This window comes from Trachurus trachurus, assembly GCF_905171665.1.
Source record: "Trachurus trachurus genome assembly, chromosome: 7".
Taxonomy (NCBI): domain Eukaryota; kingdom Metazoa; phylum Chordata; class Actinopteri; order Carangiformes; family Carangidae; genus Trachurus; species Trachurus trachurus.
In genome coordinates this window covers 12965073-12983761 of record NC_139901.1, presented here as the reverse complement: position 1 = coordinate 12983761, position 18689 = coordinate 12965073, and the positions used below count along the sequence as shown (strand labels likewise).

Below are 18689 nucleotides of genomic sequence, written 5' to 3'. Positions count from 1 at the left end.
GATAGATAGATAGATAGATAGATAGATAGATAGATAGATAGATAGATAGATAGATAGATAGATAGATTTGCCATAGACATTGTAAAGTGGGGTGATCTAACTGTTGTTTATTCTTTCATCATAATCTGAAACTTGTTGTCCTGAACTAAAGTTTCTCTTCTGTTTTGGTCACTTCATCGGTGGCGGCGGCCAGGGCCAGAATCGCTCGCTCTGGTGGCGCGCGCGTCGTCCAATATGACGTCACCGAGCAGCGCTGCTGTGATTGGTCGGTCGGTGTCAGGAAGTGGTGGTGAGCCGACTGTTGACAGCAGCAGCTCTCCTAGAAAAGTAAGATGGTGTAACGCTGTTAGTATCCCCACGACCCGGTGCAGAGGCACTGTGATCCCATCCCAGGGCGGTTTGCTGCGCTCCACGTCCGTGTCGTCCCTCGAAACGTTGTGGGTAACAGTCACCGGTTGAACCGTGTTAACGTGTTGTTGCCGAAACGCGACTAACGACTCGCTCGGCTAAGTTGCTAACTAGCTGAGCGGTGTTAGTGAGCTCGGTGCGGGTCCGTGTGTGTGTCTGTGTCTGTGGGTGAGGGTCTTGTACCGTCTGTGTCCGGCGCCATTCATCCCCTCAACACCCGCCTGTCGCTGCAGCTACCGAGTCGCGATAGTTAACTTAGACCCGCGAGAAACTCACAGTTAAACCAAACTGTCCTGTCCGTCTGCCGGCCGGCTGCTCTCGGCTGTAGCATGAAGACTGGACGGTGCCGCTCGGTTATTGCTAGTTAATTATCCAGCTAGTTGAGGCTAACTCGTAAAAACCTCAATGTAATTAATCCGGTATTAACAACAAACTTTAAATGTGTCTGTATATGAATTGAAATGGCTGTGATGTTTGCATAAAAAACAAACAACAACTGATGTGCTGCTTAACTCTTCCGCAAAACTTAGAGGAGTTGTTCAGGAATGTTATTTTTATATTGATAAACAAATTGTTTAACCGAACTTGTCGAAGTCATTATGTATATATATATTTATGTATTTATAGGCCTATCTTTATTTCGGACTCCGGGTCCATAGCGAGACATAACATCGATGGGATATTGATTTGAATAGTTTTGCATAAACATGTGTGAGCTCGTCTGTTGTATCAGGGCCGGATTATAGTCTGGCTCTTGTGTAATGTTGTGTATCACATGTGAGATAATGCCCTCTTAGGCATTTTTGCATTAATCGGGCATTAGTTTAATTGCCATTTTTTCGCCAGTGGAGTTTGGAACAGCTTCTTCCTCCATGTGAGGCACAGTTTGGATTAGGGCTGTGTGTTTTAGTGTGACTAAACTGACTAATGATTATTTGCCAGTTCACATTTAACTGGTGCTTGGTGAATGATTGATGTGTGTTTTGTTTACAGGCAGCAGCAGCAGCAGCCCGGCTGTCTGAGATGGACGGTGGAGAGGAGGTGCAAGTGGAAGCAGCCCCCTACTGCTGCTCCACCTGTGACGGAGGGGAGGTCTCCGGCCGCAGGCTGGCTCGACGCAACAGGAAGACCCGCAGCCTGAGCACGTCTTCGGCCGGCAGCTCCTCCGAGTACAGGTGGGTGTTGGAGAGGGATGTTGACTAACCCGTGACTGTGTCTGGAGTTAAAGGTCAGAACAATTGTATAAGCGGATAACTACACGGTAACATGTTTCAATCCAACATATTAAAATAGGACTTCTCACAAGGAGATCAGGAATCAGCCTTTCACCCAAAACTCAGGCTGCTCCATCATGACAAAAATCATAATCGCAATTATTTGGATCAATGTTCAGGTCCTGATTACCTTGGAAACACGTTGCATTTATTGAAGGAAAGAACAAAATGAAAAAAAGGTTTCAAATTAAAGAGCAATGAGCCTAGTTTTTCCAGTTATACACAATATGTAACAGGGTATCGTCTCTCCTGACTTTATACAGAACCAGCAAACTGCTCAAGATGACACACTTAATAAAGCCTTATGTATAGTATAGGATAACTGATTTACCGCTACTTTTATCAATTTGGATCTAAGAGCAAATAAATTAATAACACAATCCAAAAGCTCCTTTTTGTTTTGTATTCTCAGATGTACTTAATTCCGTCAAATTCAGATTAAATGTCATTAATCCCTGTTGGTTTGATGTAGTTCCCTCTGCTTCAGGCTGCAGCAAACACAAACACACCTGGTGCAATAAAGGATGAGCTACAGGCTGGTCTGAGTAGGAAACAGTGAAGATGCATCACAGATGAACTTCTCAATCAGAAATGGAGTTGGTGAATGTGCAAGACAACTTTTATGTTACAATAACAGACAGGAAATCTATTCACCTGATTTCTTCAGTGGCGAGAGCAGAACTGATAATGTGTTGCGAAACAGAGTTCAGCTCAATAGTTGTTTGATCTTCATTATCTTGTTTTTATCATCACCAAACTCTAAAATGAGATTTGATCAACTGCGCAGCCCTAGTCAAAACCTTCTTGATACTCACTTACCATTTCTTTTGACTCGTTTGCTATGAACACAAACTTGTCTGTATTTGCATTCTCATAATGTGTCGCCTGAGGGACAAAAACTGAGACATGTGTGACACTTCAGTAGGTGAAAAACATTCAGGCATGTCTGGGCCTCAGGTTGCTTCAGAAATGCTTGACACAAACAGCCCGGTGACATGATATGTTTGTTGCACCACTTCAGACATTTGTGTGTGTGTGTCTCCCCTCTCCGCCCCCTGCAGCCGTCCTAGAAATGACTTCAAGAAAACAGAATTTTGTTTGTTCACTGTGGCCGTTGCAAAGGAATGAGTTTGAGTGTTTTAGCAACAGCAGTTATGAAGTGTGTGACAAAGAGAAGTGAAAAGACGGCAACCGGTTTTAGCAACATCCTCAAAGCACCCATGTGGATTGTTACGTCACTGACGTGGAAATGTGGAAACAAACAGGTTGAACTTGTCCGAGATGTTGAAACAACCTCCCTCAAACACATTTTTTTCCTAATTTGTCAATGACACTTCTCATTTCTGTGACATTTGATAAAAGTCTGTCAGAATAAGTTCAAGTAAATACACCAGTTGTCTACAAATTGAAACGGGAAGATTTTTCTGTGGTTGTGGGAAAGTGACTCATAGGCACCAGACATGAGGGAAGTGGGTTCCCCAGGCTGAAGGGAGATCAGGATCTGATTTGGGTTAAAAGAGAGAGATGATTCATTAACATTTTGTGTTTGAACGTGATGAAAATGATCTTTGAGTGTAATAAGTGACATTGGAGGAATTTGATTTCTTTTATTTCACATTAACATAATATTTGATGGTTTACTGTCATGTGATCGCACATTGGTCACAGTTTATTGGAACATCCAGCTGTTTAAGTACTAGCTATGATTGTGAAATTAATTTCCTTCTTGTGCTGTGGTGATCACATTAATCTGTGACCCGTCTCTGTCTCTACTACAAAGATCTCACAACAAGATCTCTTCTCTCTGTCCGTTGTGCTTTTAGAAGAGCTGCTGACGCTGCTTTCCAAACACAGATGTTTACAGACACCACAAAAAACGTGAACCATGAATGTTAAAACACTGACAAAACTGAGGTTTGTTGTTAATATTAGTCAGCAGTTTGTGCAGGGAAAACAGAGGGTTATTTAGTCTGATGTGATTTAGTTCTGAGTGATCAGATTTAAACTGGCTGCTAAAATTAAGTGTGAATTCAAACTGTATCTATCTGGTGTTGTATTGTTATTCTGTTTTGACGTAAACAAGTATCATGACCACGCCCACTTAGGACGCAGGACGTGCAGGACCAATTCATAGTAACAGTGCTGCTTGGTCTCAATGTGTTGTATTTTGTTTTTGCAGATCTTTGTCACATCTAAAGTGTCCCAACCTCACCTTAGAGCTTTGAAATAATGTTATATTATGAATTGGAGCTATACAAATAAAACTGAATTAAATTGAACTTGAAAAAGCAGGAAAACCAAACTGCAGCGGCAAACAGTCACTTCACAAACGCTTGGTTTTTTTTGTACAGTGTAAATGATGAAAATATTGATTACTGTAGCTTTTAAGGAGCGGGAACAGCAGATGGTGAATGTGCAGAATCAGACTGTTAAGAGGATTTGAGCTTCTGTAGTTGGAGGCGACCATCTTGTTTTGCCCCACGGCTGCTGAATATCACTGATCTGGGAGCAGCCGCTCTGTGGATTAACACATCTGATGTGTTCATGTTAATGGTTATTAAAACTGTCAGAGTGACACAGTGTTTGTGCTGCAGCTCACACAGATACAAATGTTTGTTCTTCAGGTGTTTCGCAATGAATTATCTCCGTGTGCCGGTGAAACAGTTCATGGCACCGGACGTGTTGTTCAGAGGTCACAGACGGCTGCACAGCTGCAGCGTCCGGTCATGTAAAACAGTAGAAGTTCATCAGCTGTTAATTATTAATATTTCTATTCTCCTCTCTTGTACCTTAAAACAGATAAACAAAATTAGAAGCTTTTCTTAGGGATTCTTTATGCGATGTGGGACTTTTACAGACCTCCACAACGTCAGGCACCTGAGATCAAAGGGAAACTTTCACTTCTTCTTTTTATTTTCTTTGGTTTAAAGATAACCTTCACTTTGAAGCACGCTGGGTTTTTCTTTAACAACTCTCACAGGTTCATTCACACATCATGTGTCCAGAAGCTTCTGTCACTGAAGACTCGTCCTTGTCTCTTTCAGGAGGACGCAATCTCTTCATGGACCAAGTCCCGTCACCACGTTCGGACCCAAGGCGTGCATGCTGCAGAACCCACACGCTGTCATGTAAGTCACTCAAAGACAAGTTGTTGTTGTGTGTGTTTTTCAGGTTTGAGACCTCACATACAAAACACACTATGTAAGAAAATAATATGATTATAATAATATCTTTTTTGTATTACTTTTATCACTTTATGAAAACACAGTCTACAAATGGCTTGTTTTACAGTGACATGTAAAAACTTAATTCAAACGTCAGATAAGACAAATATGGCACCGGATGGATTTAAAGGGATACGCCAACATTTTTTTTTTTTTCCGTGTCTTGCTTCACTCCCGAGTCCACGACAACACTACCTATACACTTCCAGCGTTTGAGCTAAGCTAATTACGGGCGATACGGGCTCTATCTCCCTTGTTACTGCACGCACAGTCGAAAGGATGGTGTCTATCTGCTTGTCATGGACTCGGGAGTGAGGCAAGACACGAAAAAAAAAATGTTGGCGTATCCCTTTAAATAAAGTGTGATGAGTGTTTTTGGTTAATTCATTGATCAGTTGATTGATTTACTGTATATGTTCAGAATCCAAACAACTCTTCATACGTCTCCTTGCTCTCAGTTTGAGCTGGTGCCTACGTGTGGATTCAGTGCCAGTGGTTTTACCATATAATGCAATCAAACATGAAACAGTATCAGAGAATTAATCAGCGGGTTATCAATCTATCGGTCTGGCTGCTATCAAGCTCCTCTCAAAGGTACACACATATTTAATTGTTGCATTGACTGCTGTTGTAGATAAGAGGCATTCATGTTCCTGTAATGTGTCCACCTGTTGGAGCTGCGGCTCAAACCTACACAATCAGTCAGAGCTGAGACGCCAGAGTCTCCGTCAGCGCCCAGACAGACGGCCGACCTCTTGACCCCCGCGCTCACATAAGTGGCTCCTAGCGCTGTTTGTTTTTAGGAGGCAGTAAATGAGGGATTATCTTCCTCAAAGCAGCTCGACAGGTTAAAAGTAGCAGAATTAGGTCATCGTAACATCAGAGTACAGGTGGATCCCTCTTCCACAGAAGAAAACCCTGCCAAAAAAACCCAACATTGAGTCACATGCTGCTCAATCGCAGATAGAGGAGCCATAAAAAAACAGCCGACATCAAAGTGAAGTGGCAGCCGTTTGCCTGGAGCCTGACACTGGACCCGGTCTGCTCTCTGTGCAGGGCGTGGTTCTGATACTGCCCAGTCTCACTGTGTTTCATGGCTTTGGGTGTTAATTGTTGTTCTGCTACTGAGAGAACTTCCACTTGTAACTTTGCTCCGACGCCCCAAACACACCCCGAGATTAGAGAGAACAAAGAGACGAGGACACAGACACGGCCGCATCAGTCCACCATGTCCCGGGCTGTTCCCTGACATGCCACAGGTGTGTGTGATGATGATGATCTATTTGACTGTTCTCAGAACAGTTACATAACAACAACTCAATGAACATCTTCACCACAGACAATGAATGTGTCACTCTGTCACCAGAACACCTTCACCAGTTGAATATTTGAACTGAAGCCACATACACAGGGAGCTAGAGGTGGGAATCAGTATTGCAACTAAAATTGTTACCTTTTTGCCACAAAGAAAAACTTTGTCAGCATCTGTTTTATCATAAGATATCCAATACACTTTGTGTCTTTGCGGTGTGTTGAGCTCTGAGGGCCACCGTAGTTTTATCAAAGAGGAAAAAATCTGTTCATGTCACCTAAATCATTTTTATTTTTGCAAATAGGATTGTCAAGCAGACTGACCAACACACTTACAAAAAAAGCCTACTCTGTTACTCTAGGTCAGGGGTCATCAACTATATTTGTTGAAGGGCCAGAATCTTTCTCAACAGACACCTCGGGGGCCGGACATTCAAATAGGCCGGGATGAAATTAAATTCACCTTTTTGCCTAATAATTTATTTCTATTTTACCTGTAAGCTCATAATTTTCATTTATACATATCATTGGTGTTTGGTATGATATAAAATGAAAAATCTTGACAGCTGGACTTTCAGATACTCCCAAAGGCTGGAGCTTTGCACTGCTGACTTGCCCTGTGATTTTCAGCCTAAATATGAAAGGAGGCCGACAATCGGTTCTGATGATACAAGTCAGTAGTCCTGAATAGTCAGTAGTGTTTCTCTTCTATAATACACATTCTACATCTCAGAGGCGACGTTTTTCCACACATGGACAGAGCTCAGTGGGAAACAGTAGGAGAGACACAGGCCGAGGGGGAACCGCGACAATTGCCCCTCGGGGATAAATAAAGTTTTTTTAATTGAATTGAACACTGGAGGGAGAAGCAGGTCCGTGCAGCTGTGCGCCACGGACGTGCACAAAAAAACAACCGAGTGGCATCAAACACGCGCTGCTACCGCATCGTTTTTGGGTTGTGAGCGCGCATGATGCTCATCTACACTGAATGGGTTTGAGTGCGCAAAAGACGCTACATCTGAACGGCCCCATGCACACCCAGTTTAACTAAGGCGGCGGCCAAACTCACCCAGCTCGCCTCTGCAGACAGGCAGGGAAAACCCTGCAATCCAGCTCCCTAAACTTTCATGCATGGGGCTTTGGGTACCGCGGCGTTTCCTAATCCCAGTGCAGGGGCTCACAGGCACACACAAACACTGAGCGTGTCTGCATGTCTCCGTGTCCCAGCGCATTGACTGACAGGCGCACACAACGAGAGACCGAGAAATATAATAGGCCTACTTGTAAACTATTAGAACTCAGTCGCGGGCCGGATTGGAAGGTTCGGCGGGCCGGATTCGGCCCGCGGGCCGCCAGTTGATGATCACTGCTCTAGGTTTAAGAACTTATGTACTTATTTGCAATTTATATCATAATACATAATGTGCATGAATCAATACACTATTGCCACACAGATTACTGTGATACTATATCATGTTTTATGCTGTATTGATTTGTGCATTTGTATATGTGTGAGTAGTAAATACTCTGCGTTTGGCATAAAAAACATGTGCTCCAATAATAACCTGACGGCTCCGTCTGAGTGCTGTTACGTAGCAGAGAGGGTTTAGCTTGAGACTGCAGCTGATTCATCTGTGGCAACTGATTCAAACTGTGGGTCAAATGTCAATTTAACAGAATGTGTGTTCACATGTCAGGAAAAAATAGTGGTGTTCACGTGTTAATTTTGACAACACTAATAACGATATAAACATAAAATGTGTACAGTATAAATAAATATACTTTATTCAGTCAGGGAGTCCTATTTACAACTGAGACCTGAGTACAGGAATATAAAATAAAATATGAAAAAGTAATATCTATCTATCCATATATCTGGCAGGTGATTTTAGTATACAAGTACAGTATGTATTTATATATTAATAGAAACAAGCAGATGTGTTTATATAAAAAGGTATCGTGTTTATTTCAGTGTATTTAATTCTGCTTTAAGAAACAACCAGGTTGACAATAAGACGACAACATGAACGCTCATGACATTAAACAGTTACCGGTTGAGTCAGTCAGACCTCTAATCAGGTTACTGAGCCGGCTTCTCGGTGACAGAGTGTCAAGTTATGTAAATCTATTTATCTTTTTATAAAGAAGAATTTCTCCTCCTTCTGGGAAAGGTGTGGTGCTGTGGTCAGAGTTGTGTTTTGTTTGTTCTGGTTATTACACCACACTAATGAGGCCTGATATCCGAGGGCTGGTGTTCATTGCTGGACTATATGATGTCATTGTCTTGAGAGTACAAAGTCTTTAGGGTCAAGAGTGATGACACATAAGGTGGTGACTTCTACAAGTTGTAGTGTCTACATTCCTGCACAATGTGAGTTATAAATAGGAATTCCTTCGAGTCCACAGCAGGAACAGATGTTTCGTGGTTGTTTAAGTCTCAGTGACCACTGTGAGTGACACACACTTAGATAAGAGTTAATAACAGAGCATCTAATTACATGTGTGGTTTAATGTATGTAGGTATGAATGTAAAGTATTCATGTAAACACAGTGATCCTGGAGAGCAGGTTTCCTCTGCGAGTGAACACTTTACCTCATCTACTGTGTGTGTGTTTTCATCGGTGATAAAGAGCCAGTGGCTGTGTTTAACTCTCTGTAGTTGGACTTTAAAAAGCTCAGTTACATCCTGTTACATTCCCATCATACACAGTTGCATCATTTACCCAGAAAGCCCTGCCTGTATATTTCACCCTGGACTTCCCCCTTCCTGCACATGACCCGGTTGTGATTGTTTCCTACAGAGAAAAAGAAACACTGCACACTCTGTCACTTCATTAGTAACTGGAGGTGACGTTTGGTTGGAGGATTCCCAGCCTCTTGTATAAAGATTAACTGTGGGACAATACGCAGCTATAGAGTCACTGCAGTGGATCTACCAGTCCAGCAGCAGCAGCTCTGTGTCATTCTTGCGTTTGAGGAAAACACACCTGTCCAATAAGGAAAACCCTTTCCCTGAAATGGGCGTGTCCGACTGAGCAGAGTGGGCGGGGGCTGAGACAGAGTCAACCTTAAGATGAGTGGGAGCTTTAAATGAGCAGCAGAATGCACAGAGAGGCTTTGGTGTTAAGTCCTCGCTGGAACAAATATAGCAGCGGTGAATCCGGCCGCGAGGGTCGGTAGCTGCCCCCTGGAGCCTCGACCACAGCGCATGGAGGAGGCGCTCACGCTCGCTCAGCCTTGCTCACACTGACAGCCGGCCCGGAGGAAGCTTCCGCCGCCACCGCTGCTGTTGCTGTTGCTGTTGTTGTTGTTGTCGTCATCGTCTGAGGCAGAATGAGCTGTTGCTGCTGCTGCTGCGGCCAATTGGGAAACCTGTACAGAGCTCCGTTCTCCAGCTGAGAGGATCCCGAGGCAGCGTCCCAGTTACATGTTACATTCAGTCATGAAGTTCAACCAGTACGTGCTGCAGGACACACCGGGGAACCACAACGAGAACAAAGTGTGGAAATGGTGAGAGCAGCATCTTCTAAAGTCTGTGAGATAGGAAGCAGCAGCAGCAGGTTGAGCAGATGTTGACGTGATGTGAACTGATATCTCACTGCCCTGTGTGTGTTTATCTGAGTTTGATGTGTATTTTTTTAATGTTTTCTATCAGATGATCGAGGTGTGATTGGGTTTTCTCCGTATGAGGTGGAAGTTGCAGCATCTGTGTTTTTTTTGTTTTGTTTTTTGCGTGTTATCACACTGGTCGTGTTGAAAGAGCTCGGCCCTGAGATGTGCACAGAGCCGGTGGTGGGATGAAAGAGGAAGGTCGGGCTGTGGAGGCTTTGAGGTGCTGGTGAATAGATCAGAGCTCCACACATTTAGCACCATTTCAAATGCTAATCAACTTTCCCTCTGTTTTTGTTTGTGGAACTCTGCAGTTTCAGTTCAGGTCACTCAGTTCATCTCACAGGAAATGTTCCACTATATTTATTTATTTGTATGTGTATGAATCTATATACAAAGCTTGGAAAGTACATTCATTGTCTAATGTCTAAGTTTCCAATTTCCTAATTTTTTGTCCACTTCTCCATTTGTGTGTCAGTTTTTCCATTTTGTAAAATATTTTTAGTGGCTCTCCTCCTCCCTAGCTCCTTGTAATTGCTTTTCTACTCGCTACAAAGAATATGTTGACAAGATAACAGTCGTTCCTCATCACGCAGCGACGGAGAGAGTAGGGATTTTACATCCTCGTACTGTTTTAAAGGTTTAGTCCCCAAAAACCTCGACACATCAGAGCTTCTGCAAATCATCTGTGGTCATCTTGTGGTGTTTTTTGTTTCGTTTCAAAATATTGCTTGGTACATTTCTACTTTATGAGGAAAGATGAAACATGAACAGGGCGTGTTAGAACGGGGGTGAGACTTAGTTTTCAATTTTTATTTGACCTGCAGCATCTCGTGTTGTTGCATGTCTTATCAGAAGAAGTGAAAGAGCGGGAATTTTTTCCAATTTTAGAGCGAATGTCAGTCCCTCCATGATGTAGATTTCGTGAATAGTCCCTTGCCAGTCTTCCAGTGTCTGTGCGTTGGGTTGTAGCCATTTCCAGCTTTGTATTTCTACGTGCAGAGTTCTTACAGACTCAGTTTATCCAAATTAATTGAGACGAAAAATTATGTGTCTGGGAATAAAAGAACAAACTGATGCTCAACCAGCTCTGCAATCAGGAGCTGATCTAACCTGTTATGTGACACCTCATAGTTATCATTCGGCCTTCAACCTCACATGACCACAGCTGGTCACTCATTCGTTTCCCTGGAACAGATGCATGTTGGGAATCCTCTCCTCGGCCTCTCGGAGATCTCGCCGCTGCCTCTACCCAGAAAAGTGCGTTCTTCTCATGTGATGTCGTGAATGTCGGATTGCGGCCGTGGTGCTAATTCACCAGCTATTTACAGCAGAGCAAATGTGTGTGACGAGCAGCGTGGAGATGTATGATGTATTGATCATCTGACTGCGTGATAAGAATTTAGGACGTTTTTGTAACTTAACACATGAATGCTCACTTGTTGATTTAGGAAATGGCTGCTTCAGAGCTCTAATCACATCACACAAATAAACCCTTGTATAAGCAGCAGTAACATCCTAACGCTCCACGTTTAGAGCCATAACTAATACAAGTCAACAGACAGCAGCGTTGTTGAATTGTACTTTGTGATTCCCAAATTCAACTTTGAACCATCTCTGATGCCGTAGTGTTTTGTACATCATTTTATGAATTTTATTATAAGTTTTCTTTTACATTGTGTTTTTCCTTTGTTTTTGTTTCTTTTACATTGTGTGTGTGTGGAGGTTTGAGTCGAGGTGAAGCCTGCAGACACACGGGGTGTGAACGAAGAACAGTGTGTGGTAACAGAGTTGCACTTTAAGCCTCTGTCTCTAATTGGATCAGCGCTAAGCGGGCCTGGTTATGATAAAAGCTGCGATGCTTCGTTTAGTTAACAGATCTTACATCAGCTGACGAGTCGCTTTCTCCCTCCTGAGGTGAACATTGTTTTTGTTTTTGTTGTTGTTTTTGCATACAGGCACATCCAGGACCCGGCCAGTCAGAGACTGACATGGAACAAGCCGCCGAAAAGTGTCCTCGTGATCAAGAAGATCCGAGATGCCACTCTGCTGGAGCCTTTCAAAGAGCTGTGCACGTTCCTCACAGAGGTAAAAACACAAGTGAAAGTGTGCGTGTGTGTGTGTGAACGGATGAGGCATTGAGCTCGTGATGCAAAACTTTCTGTTTCAGAATGAGCATGAATCCTGCTCACAGTTCTCTACTTTCCCTTCAACAATGCAATTACAATATCAAAATCATGAAGTAGAAAGTTAGAAGAGGTGGTATGTGACTCTCAGCCTGGTGCTGGGACTTCAGCCTTACGTTCTTGTGTCCTTTGTGTTGCTGTAGGTGCAAAATTTGATTGTTTATGTGGAGAAGAAGGTCCTGGAGGACCCGGCCATTTCAGGGGACGAAAACTTTGGGGCCATCACCAAGAAGTTCTGCACATTCAGAGAAGGTACGAGGCGGCCATCTTTGTTGTGGTCACTGTGTGTGGACGCCGTGCAAGATGTTTAAACCGTTTTATTATGTGGACGTTTTAGATCACGACGACATCTCAAACCGCGTCGACTTCATCATCTGTCTCGGGGGAGACGGGACTCTCCTGTATGCATCCTCGCTCTTCCAGGTAATCAGCAGCTGTCACTCAGAAAGAAAGAAAGAAAGTCTGTCATTCTTTGAGGCCGCACTCACCTGTTTGTTTACCTGCAGGAGAGCGTTCCACCTGTGATGGCCTTCCACCTGGGCTCTCTGGGCTTCCTGACCCCCTTTAAGTTTGACACCTACAAGTCTCAGGTCACTCAAATCATCGAAGGTACTGAATGTTGCTCCAGTGTATGAGACACTACTCACACCACACACAGTATAGTCAGTCAGCCTGACTTGTCCGACACTTGTCATCTACTGGTTGTAAAATAAATTCTGTCAATAAATTAAGCTACAAAATAATGTATCACTAATATTCATTCAAGAAGAAAATAAAAGGAAACACGTGTCAAATGGCTTGTACAGTCCACAGATTATCTTGATCTTACTTCCTCGTCAAGCTTAGTCTGAATCCCTGTGCATCATCCATATGTAATAAATCTGTTTTTATCTGCCTGAATAAAACTGCACAGTTTTCACATGAAAAGGGCAAAAGAGAACATAATGAAACTCATTTTCTAAATCCAGCCAAACACCACAATGTGATAAATCTGCTTTTCTTCAGTTCATAGCGTTCTTTGTTGTTTTATTTAATTTTGTCAAATATATTTGTCAGTACTATGTTCAAATTGTATTATCCTAAATGTTAAGAATATTTAAGTGAGTATTTATTTCCTTGTGTCTTTGTTTACAGGCAACGCTGCCATTGTCCTGCGAAGCCGCTTGAAGGTGCGAGTGCTGAAAGAGAACTGGGAGAAGAAGGCCAGAGTGGACGAGAAAGGGATCATCCTGACCAACGGGGACGTGGACAGCAACCGCAAAGTGGTGCACTATCAGGTACGAGCACCAAGCACCAAGCACCAGGCCTGGAAACATTTTCCAACATTAATATTCACACTTAACAATGTTTATGCAAAGAGGTTTCACGTCTGTTTGTTTGAAAACCCTAAGAGCTGATTGGCTCTGTAGTGAAAACGTGAAGTGATTTGATTGTTTGCAACTTCCTACTTTTACTTCTGGTTTTACTCAATTTCAAACATCCCCTCTCCTCTTAGTGTTTTATTATTTTATCTTTACTATTACATCATCGTTTTTACTAGATTTTTAATGACCTTTTTCCTCACTACAACTTGGTCATTGATTATTATTTTGTGTGGAATGGAGCTTAGGGTTGATTTATTGCTTTTATTTTGTAAAGCACTTTGTTTTGCATTGATTTGTTTATACGAAAGTGTTACATACAAATTGAGTCTGATTGATTGGGGATCAGAGAAGAAAGACATTGGTAATTCAATTCAATATTCAAACATACGTAACACAAAACAAACAAAGACAGGATGGTTTGCTGCGACAGCGTGACAAAGCAAAAACATGAGCTTAAACCTGTCAACACACCTAAACAGCTCCCCCTCCCTTGTCGTCATAGTGATTCACCCTGTCTTTACCCTGACACCTGAGGGGGGAAATTAAAGCTGTTGTTTAAAAGACACGTGAGCAAACGGTGTCATGAGCTGTGGAAAAACATGGAGCTCTAGCAAGGTGTTTTCAGCAGCGAGCCGAAGCTTCTTCTCTCTGAGCTCTAATCACTGCACTCAGCTGCTGCAGGAATGTGGTTAAACCGGCGCAGCGTGCAGACAAGTGCGCGCCGCTCAGTGATGTCACCTCAGATCACGTACACTCGCAGCTGAGCCCAACGTGTTTGTTTCAGGTGCTGAACGAGGTGGTGGTGGACAGAGGCCCCTCCTCCTACCTGTCCAACGTCGACCTCTTCCTGGACGGACACCTCATCACCACAGTGCAGGGAGACGGTGAGTGAGCCCTGACCCCTGATCCCTGTATTGTTTCTTGTCTATATCTATCTATGTGTACTCTTTGATTTTCTCCATGTATACGTTTTGACCCCAGGAAGAAAGAAAGAAAGAAAGAAAGATAGATAGATAGATAGATAGATAGATAGATAGATAGATAGATAGATAGATAGATAGATAGATAGATAGATAGATAGATAGATAGATAGATAGATAGATAGATAGATAGATAGATAGATAGATAGATAGATAGATAGATTACCCACCTTGCTCCTGATGGGTCGTGGTTTGCGCCTTGCATGGCAGCTACCGCCATCAGTGTGTGAATGCGTATGTGAATGGGTGAATGCAATGTACTGTAAAGCCTTCAGGTACTGTATAGTAAAAGCGCTATATAAATTACCATTTATTAATTCCGAAGAAAGTGTGTGTGTGAAGACGCTGAGTGAGCACTTTTCCTCTCCAGGACAGAGTTTGTGTTTCGTAGACAATCAGGCTGAATGAGAACAAGATAGTGACACGTGCATCGGGCAAAGTTTAGTCTGTGCACGTGTGACTGGCCTTCACCTTACCAGAAGGCCGTGCGCTCTGTACACAGGCTTCTAGTCGTGTCAGAGGACGTTCGTTAAATAAACAGGAAAAAAAGCAAAATTCACACCTTTAAAAACCGTTGCAAACATGGTTACTGACCTCCTTACAGGTAAACATCATGATCATGCATATGTTTTTAAACAGCCCGGCTCACACCGTGCACAGCGTCACGGCGCTCTGACCGACGTGGTGACGGTTTTATCTCAATATCAAGGAAGAAACGTTGAACAAGATGAAGATAAAAGTTTTATGTGTTCACTTCCCATAGAGACACAAACCAACAACTTCCCTGTTTAACACCTGCTGCTGAATTTACTGTGATTGACTATAAGTTACTTTATGATGTTATTGCTGTTATTAGATTTCATCATCACTGATATCAGCAAGAGCGTTACATTAACAATTAACATGATGATTGTTGCTGTTCTACAGTATTACTATTACTATGTTACATTGTGACTTTCCCTGCTCTCTCTCTCGCAAACTGAGTTTGTTAAACTGACAGTTTAATTCTATATATAAGTACCGTATATAAGTCATGTAGAATTGTTGTAATGGAGTAAAACTTTAAAGTTACTCACATGTTGTACAGTGGTGACATTTTTATGGAAACTATTTGTTAAACAAATACCTTTATTTATGTAGCACCTCTGAAAACAAGTTTATAGAAAACAGAAACATTAATGGACAGAGGCTCTGAGGCCAAATACACAAACTTAAGACAGCGATAAGGTGAAGTTCAGAGCGAAGAAAGACGACACTCTTCAGTGTAAATCAGGACTATTAAAAGAGACTTCGTGACAGACAAAACACGTCTTAATAAAACCAATAGAAGGTCATTAAAAGGAAGTGATGTTAAAGTCGTCAGTGACTCTGCCTTGTCTCGACGCAGTGAAACAATCAACAGGTGAATGAATAAAGAAAAAGCACCTGTGAGTTAACACGGTTTGTGTCTCTGTCCTCAGGTGTGATTGTGTCCACGCCTACAGGAAGCACCGCCTACGCCGTCGCTGCAGGAGCCTCCATGATCCACCCCAATGTCCCAGCCATCATGATCACCCCCATCTGCCCCCACTCACTCTCCTTCAGACCCATCGTGGTGCCGGCCGGGGTCGAGCTCAAGGTATTTACCGCTCTGTACCTGCACGTAGGACTGAACTCTTGAATTCAATCTCATGTGAGGAGATAAAAACCCGTTTTCTTGCACCTGAGAAAATTGTGAATTCTTGGCTGGTGTTTTTCAGATCATGCTTTCCCGTGACGCCAGGAACACGGCCTGGGTGTCGTTCGACGGCAGGAAGAGACAGGAGATCTGCCACGGCGACAGGTCGGTCCACATACGCGTTGCTCATCACAGCAGACAGTGAAGGTGAAACAGAGTAAATGAGGCAGAGCGAAGCCGTCAGATCTGGAGGAGGATAATAAGTTTAACTCGCTCGGCAGCTGCATCGACACTTTGTTACATAACCTCACCCACCTGCTGAATGGGGCCTGAGCCCAGCAGAGTCTCCTGAGCCAGATCTGCCGCTTCCTTTATGTAACTCAAACAAACATAATCAGCTCTCTGAAACCAGCTGCCAGTCACACTGAGCTTCTTAAGAAACACCGTATTGTTGCCTCAGGAGGAAGTTGTGTTGCTGTATCTAATGTCAACACCTCCTCTCTGTGATTGCGCATACCTGGAACTTCTTCTTCCTGGTTCGGCCTGCTGCCTTCTCACCTCCTTTCTCTCCTTTTGCATTCCTCCTCCACAGTATTACCATCACCACTTCCTGCTTTCCCGTTCCCTCCATCTGTTTCCGGGACCCGGTCAACGACTGGTTCGAGAGCCTGGCCCAGTGTTTGCACTGGAACGTGAGGAAGAAGCAGAACTACCTCAGCTCGGAGGACGAGGAGTTCTGAGGCCCAATCCACAAACTTCGAGGTCTCCAGAGTCTTGTTTTGTTTTTTAGCTTGACTGTGCTCTACAGGACAGATGGTCTCACTGAACTCCATTCAAAAAAAAATAATAATACACATTCAAATGAATCCATAGAAAACTGTGGTGAATGAAAAGGCATCAGGACAAACAAAGAAGGTATGAAACCCAAAGACAAAGGCATTTTAAAATCAATAATCATCTGAATAAAGATCAATAGAAACAACTGAACTGAAAATAATAGAAACTCAAATTCTGAGTAGAAAATATTCTTTCAGATTTTCTCTTTTTGTAGGAACAATTTTATTTATTTCATAAATCAGAATCAGCTTCATTGTCGTTATGCAAGTTACACTGAAATAATTTGTGGCTTCTCACAGATATAGACAAATATATTGTGTGAAAAATGTAATTAAAGACAGAATCAAAATAGACGGCAATCATTTTAGAAAAAATTAAAGATTTAAAATCCTTATTAACGGATATTTATCACGGACTGTTATCTCGGCTGTGTTGTAATTAGACAAAACTCATCTGTCGACCATAGTTTGGCTGTTTTGAAGCAGGTTAATGGGTTGCTGCAAGTTTGGTGTCCTGTGATTGGCTGAAACTCAGACTTGACTGAGTGTCATGAAGAGAAATGCAAATATAAAAATTTACTTTTGAAATAAAAAAAACAAACAAACAAAAAATATGTGTTACTGTGAAAAGAAAAAAAAATGAAATGAACGTTTCATGAAAATGTTACAAATTAGAAAATGATTTCACAGTATTTTGGACACTGTGGGCCTCAATAGTGATCAAATGTGAACGTGATAAAACTCAGAGAACCAGGACAGCAGCTGACATAGAGAATCTGATTTTTGAATGGAGTTTGGTCTCGGAGAAAAAGCTGCCCTCTGATGTCGCCTGATGCGGTTTGTTCATTCGACAAAGCTGTGAGACGAGTTATTGCAGCTCTGGATCTAATTGGACGAAAACGTGTTGAGTTGTTGCAATACTCCTGACAGGTGTTATCGAGTCTGTTGTAGCACTTTTTTAAATCCTGGGGAGGCGTCAGGGAAACATCCACTACTTTATCAACAACCCAAGGGCCTGTTGCACTTTTATGGAAAAATCTTTTAAAAATTCAGATAAAACTTAAACTCAAACATTCTGTTCATAATCAAATCAGGAAAAACTGAATGTGAAACATTTTTCACAACGTTCAGGTTCCTCTCGGTGATTTATAATATATATGGCAGCAGTGGAACGACTGTAGAGACTGTGCCTTAAACACTGGTGTCACACATGTAGAGAAAAATGTTGTTTTTCATGGTTTACATCAAGGTAGTTGTTTTTTTTTGTTGTTTGTGGATTTTCACCATGTTCTCACGTCGTCTGCAGCACACGACGCTTGATCTGACAAACTGAATGATGTCGTCTGTACCCTAGCGATTCTCATTTCAGACGTGTTCAGCGTCTTTTTAACATCTTTTTTTTTTTTTTTTAAACGTCCTTTAAGCCATAGCTGCACTGTGTAGTTTTTATAGGCCAACGTCTGTGGGCTGTGGGTTATTTAACGCTGTGTGTGTGTGTGTGTGTGTGTGTGTGTGTGTGTGTGTGTGTGTGTGTGTGTGTGTGTGTGTGTGTGTGTGTGTGTGTGTGTGTGTGTGTGTGTGTGTGTGTGTGTGTGTGTGTGTGTGTGTTGAGGGATTGAATGATTAGACTTTGGTGCATCCTTTCCTCTCAGTTGATGCCACTGTTGCAGCCTGTGCTGAATTTTCTGAGGTGGCCTACTTTACATATCTTTGCAGATTTAATGTCCACATGTTTATATATAATAACATATATATACATTTATTTACATTGTTAATTGGCGACAAAAACAGCTGGATCAGGCTGTTGTGACTGTGTACAGGACCAAACGAGCTCTGAGCG

At 42.5% G+C, this 18689-nt stretch overlaps 1 protein-coding gene across 3 annotated transcripts; it reads left to right on the top strand.

Annotated features, from left to right (window-relative positions):
- The first annotated feature begins 308 nt into the window (after nucleotides 1–308).
- nadka (NAD kinase a) lies at nucleotides 309–18253 on the top strand. 3 transcript variants are annotated; one of them, XM_083976360.1, is made up of 12 exons: nucleotides 309–437; nucleotides 1402–1583; nucleotides 4727–4810; nucleotides 11785–11914; nucleotides 12156–12264; nucleotides 12350–12435; nucleotides 12519–12621; nucleotides 13147–13289; nucleotides 14161–14260; nucleotides 15817–15974; nucleotides 16096–16178; nucleotides 16606–18253. In XM_083976360.1, the coding sequence occupies exons 2-12, from the start codon at nucleotides 1432–1434 to the stop codon at nucleotides 16751–16753; spliced, it is 1296 nt and encodes a 431-aa protein (XP_083832486.1). In that variant the 5' UTR covers nucleotides 309–437; nucleotides 1402–1431; the 3' UTR covers nucleotides 16754–18253. The 3 variants fall into 3 exon arrangements, with proteins under 3 accessions (XP_083832486.1, XP_083832487.1, XP_083832488.1); XM_083976361.1 differs by having other exon boundaries at nucleotides 311–327; XM_083976362.1 differs by lacking the exons at nucleotides 309–437; nucleotides 1402–1583; nucleotides 4727–4810 and adding an exon at nucleotides 9339–9727.
- Nucleotides 18254–18689: the final 436 nt, after the last annotated feature.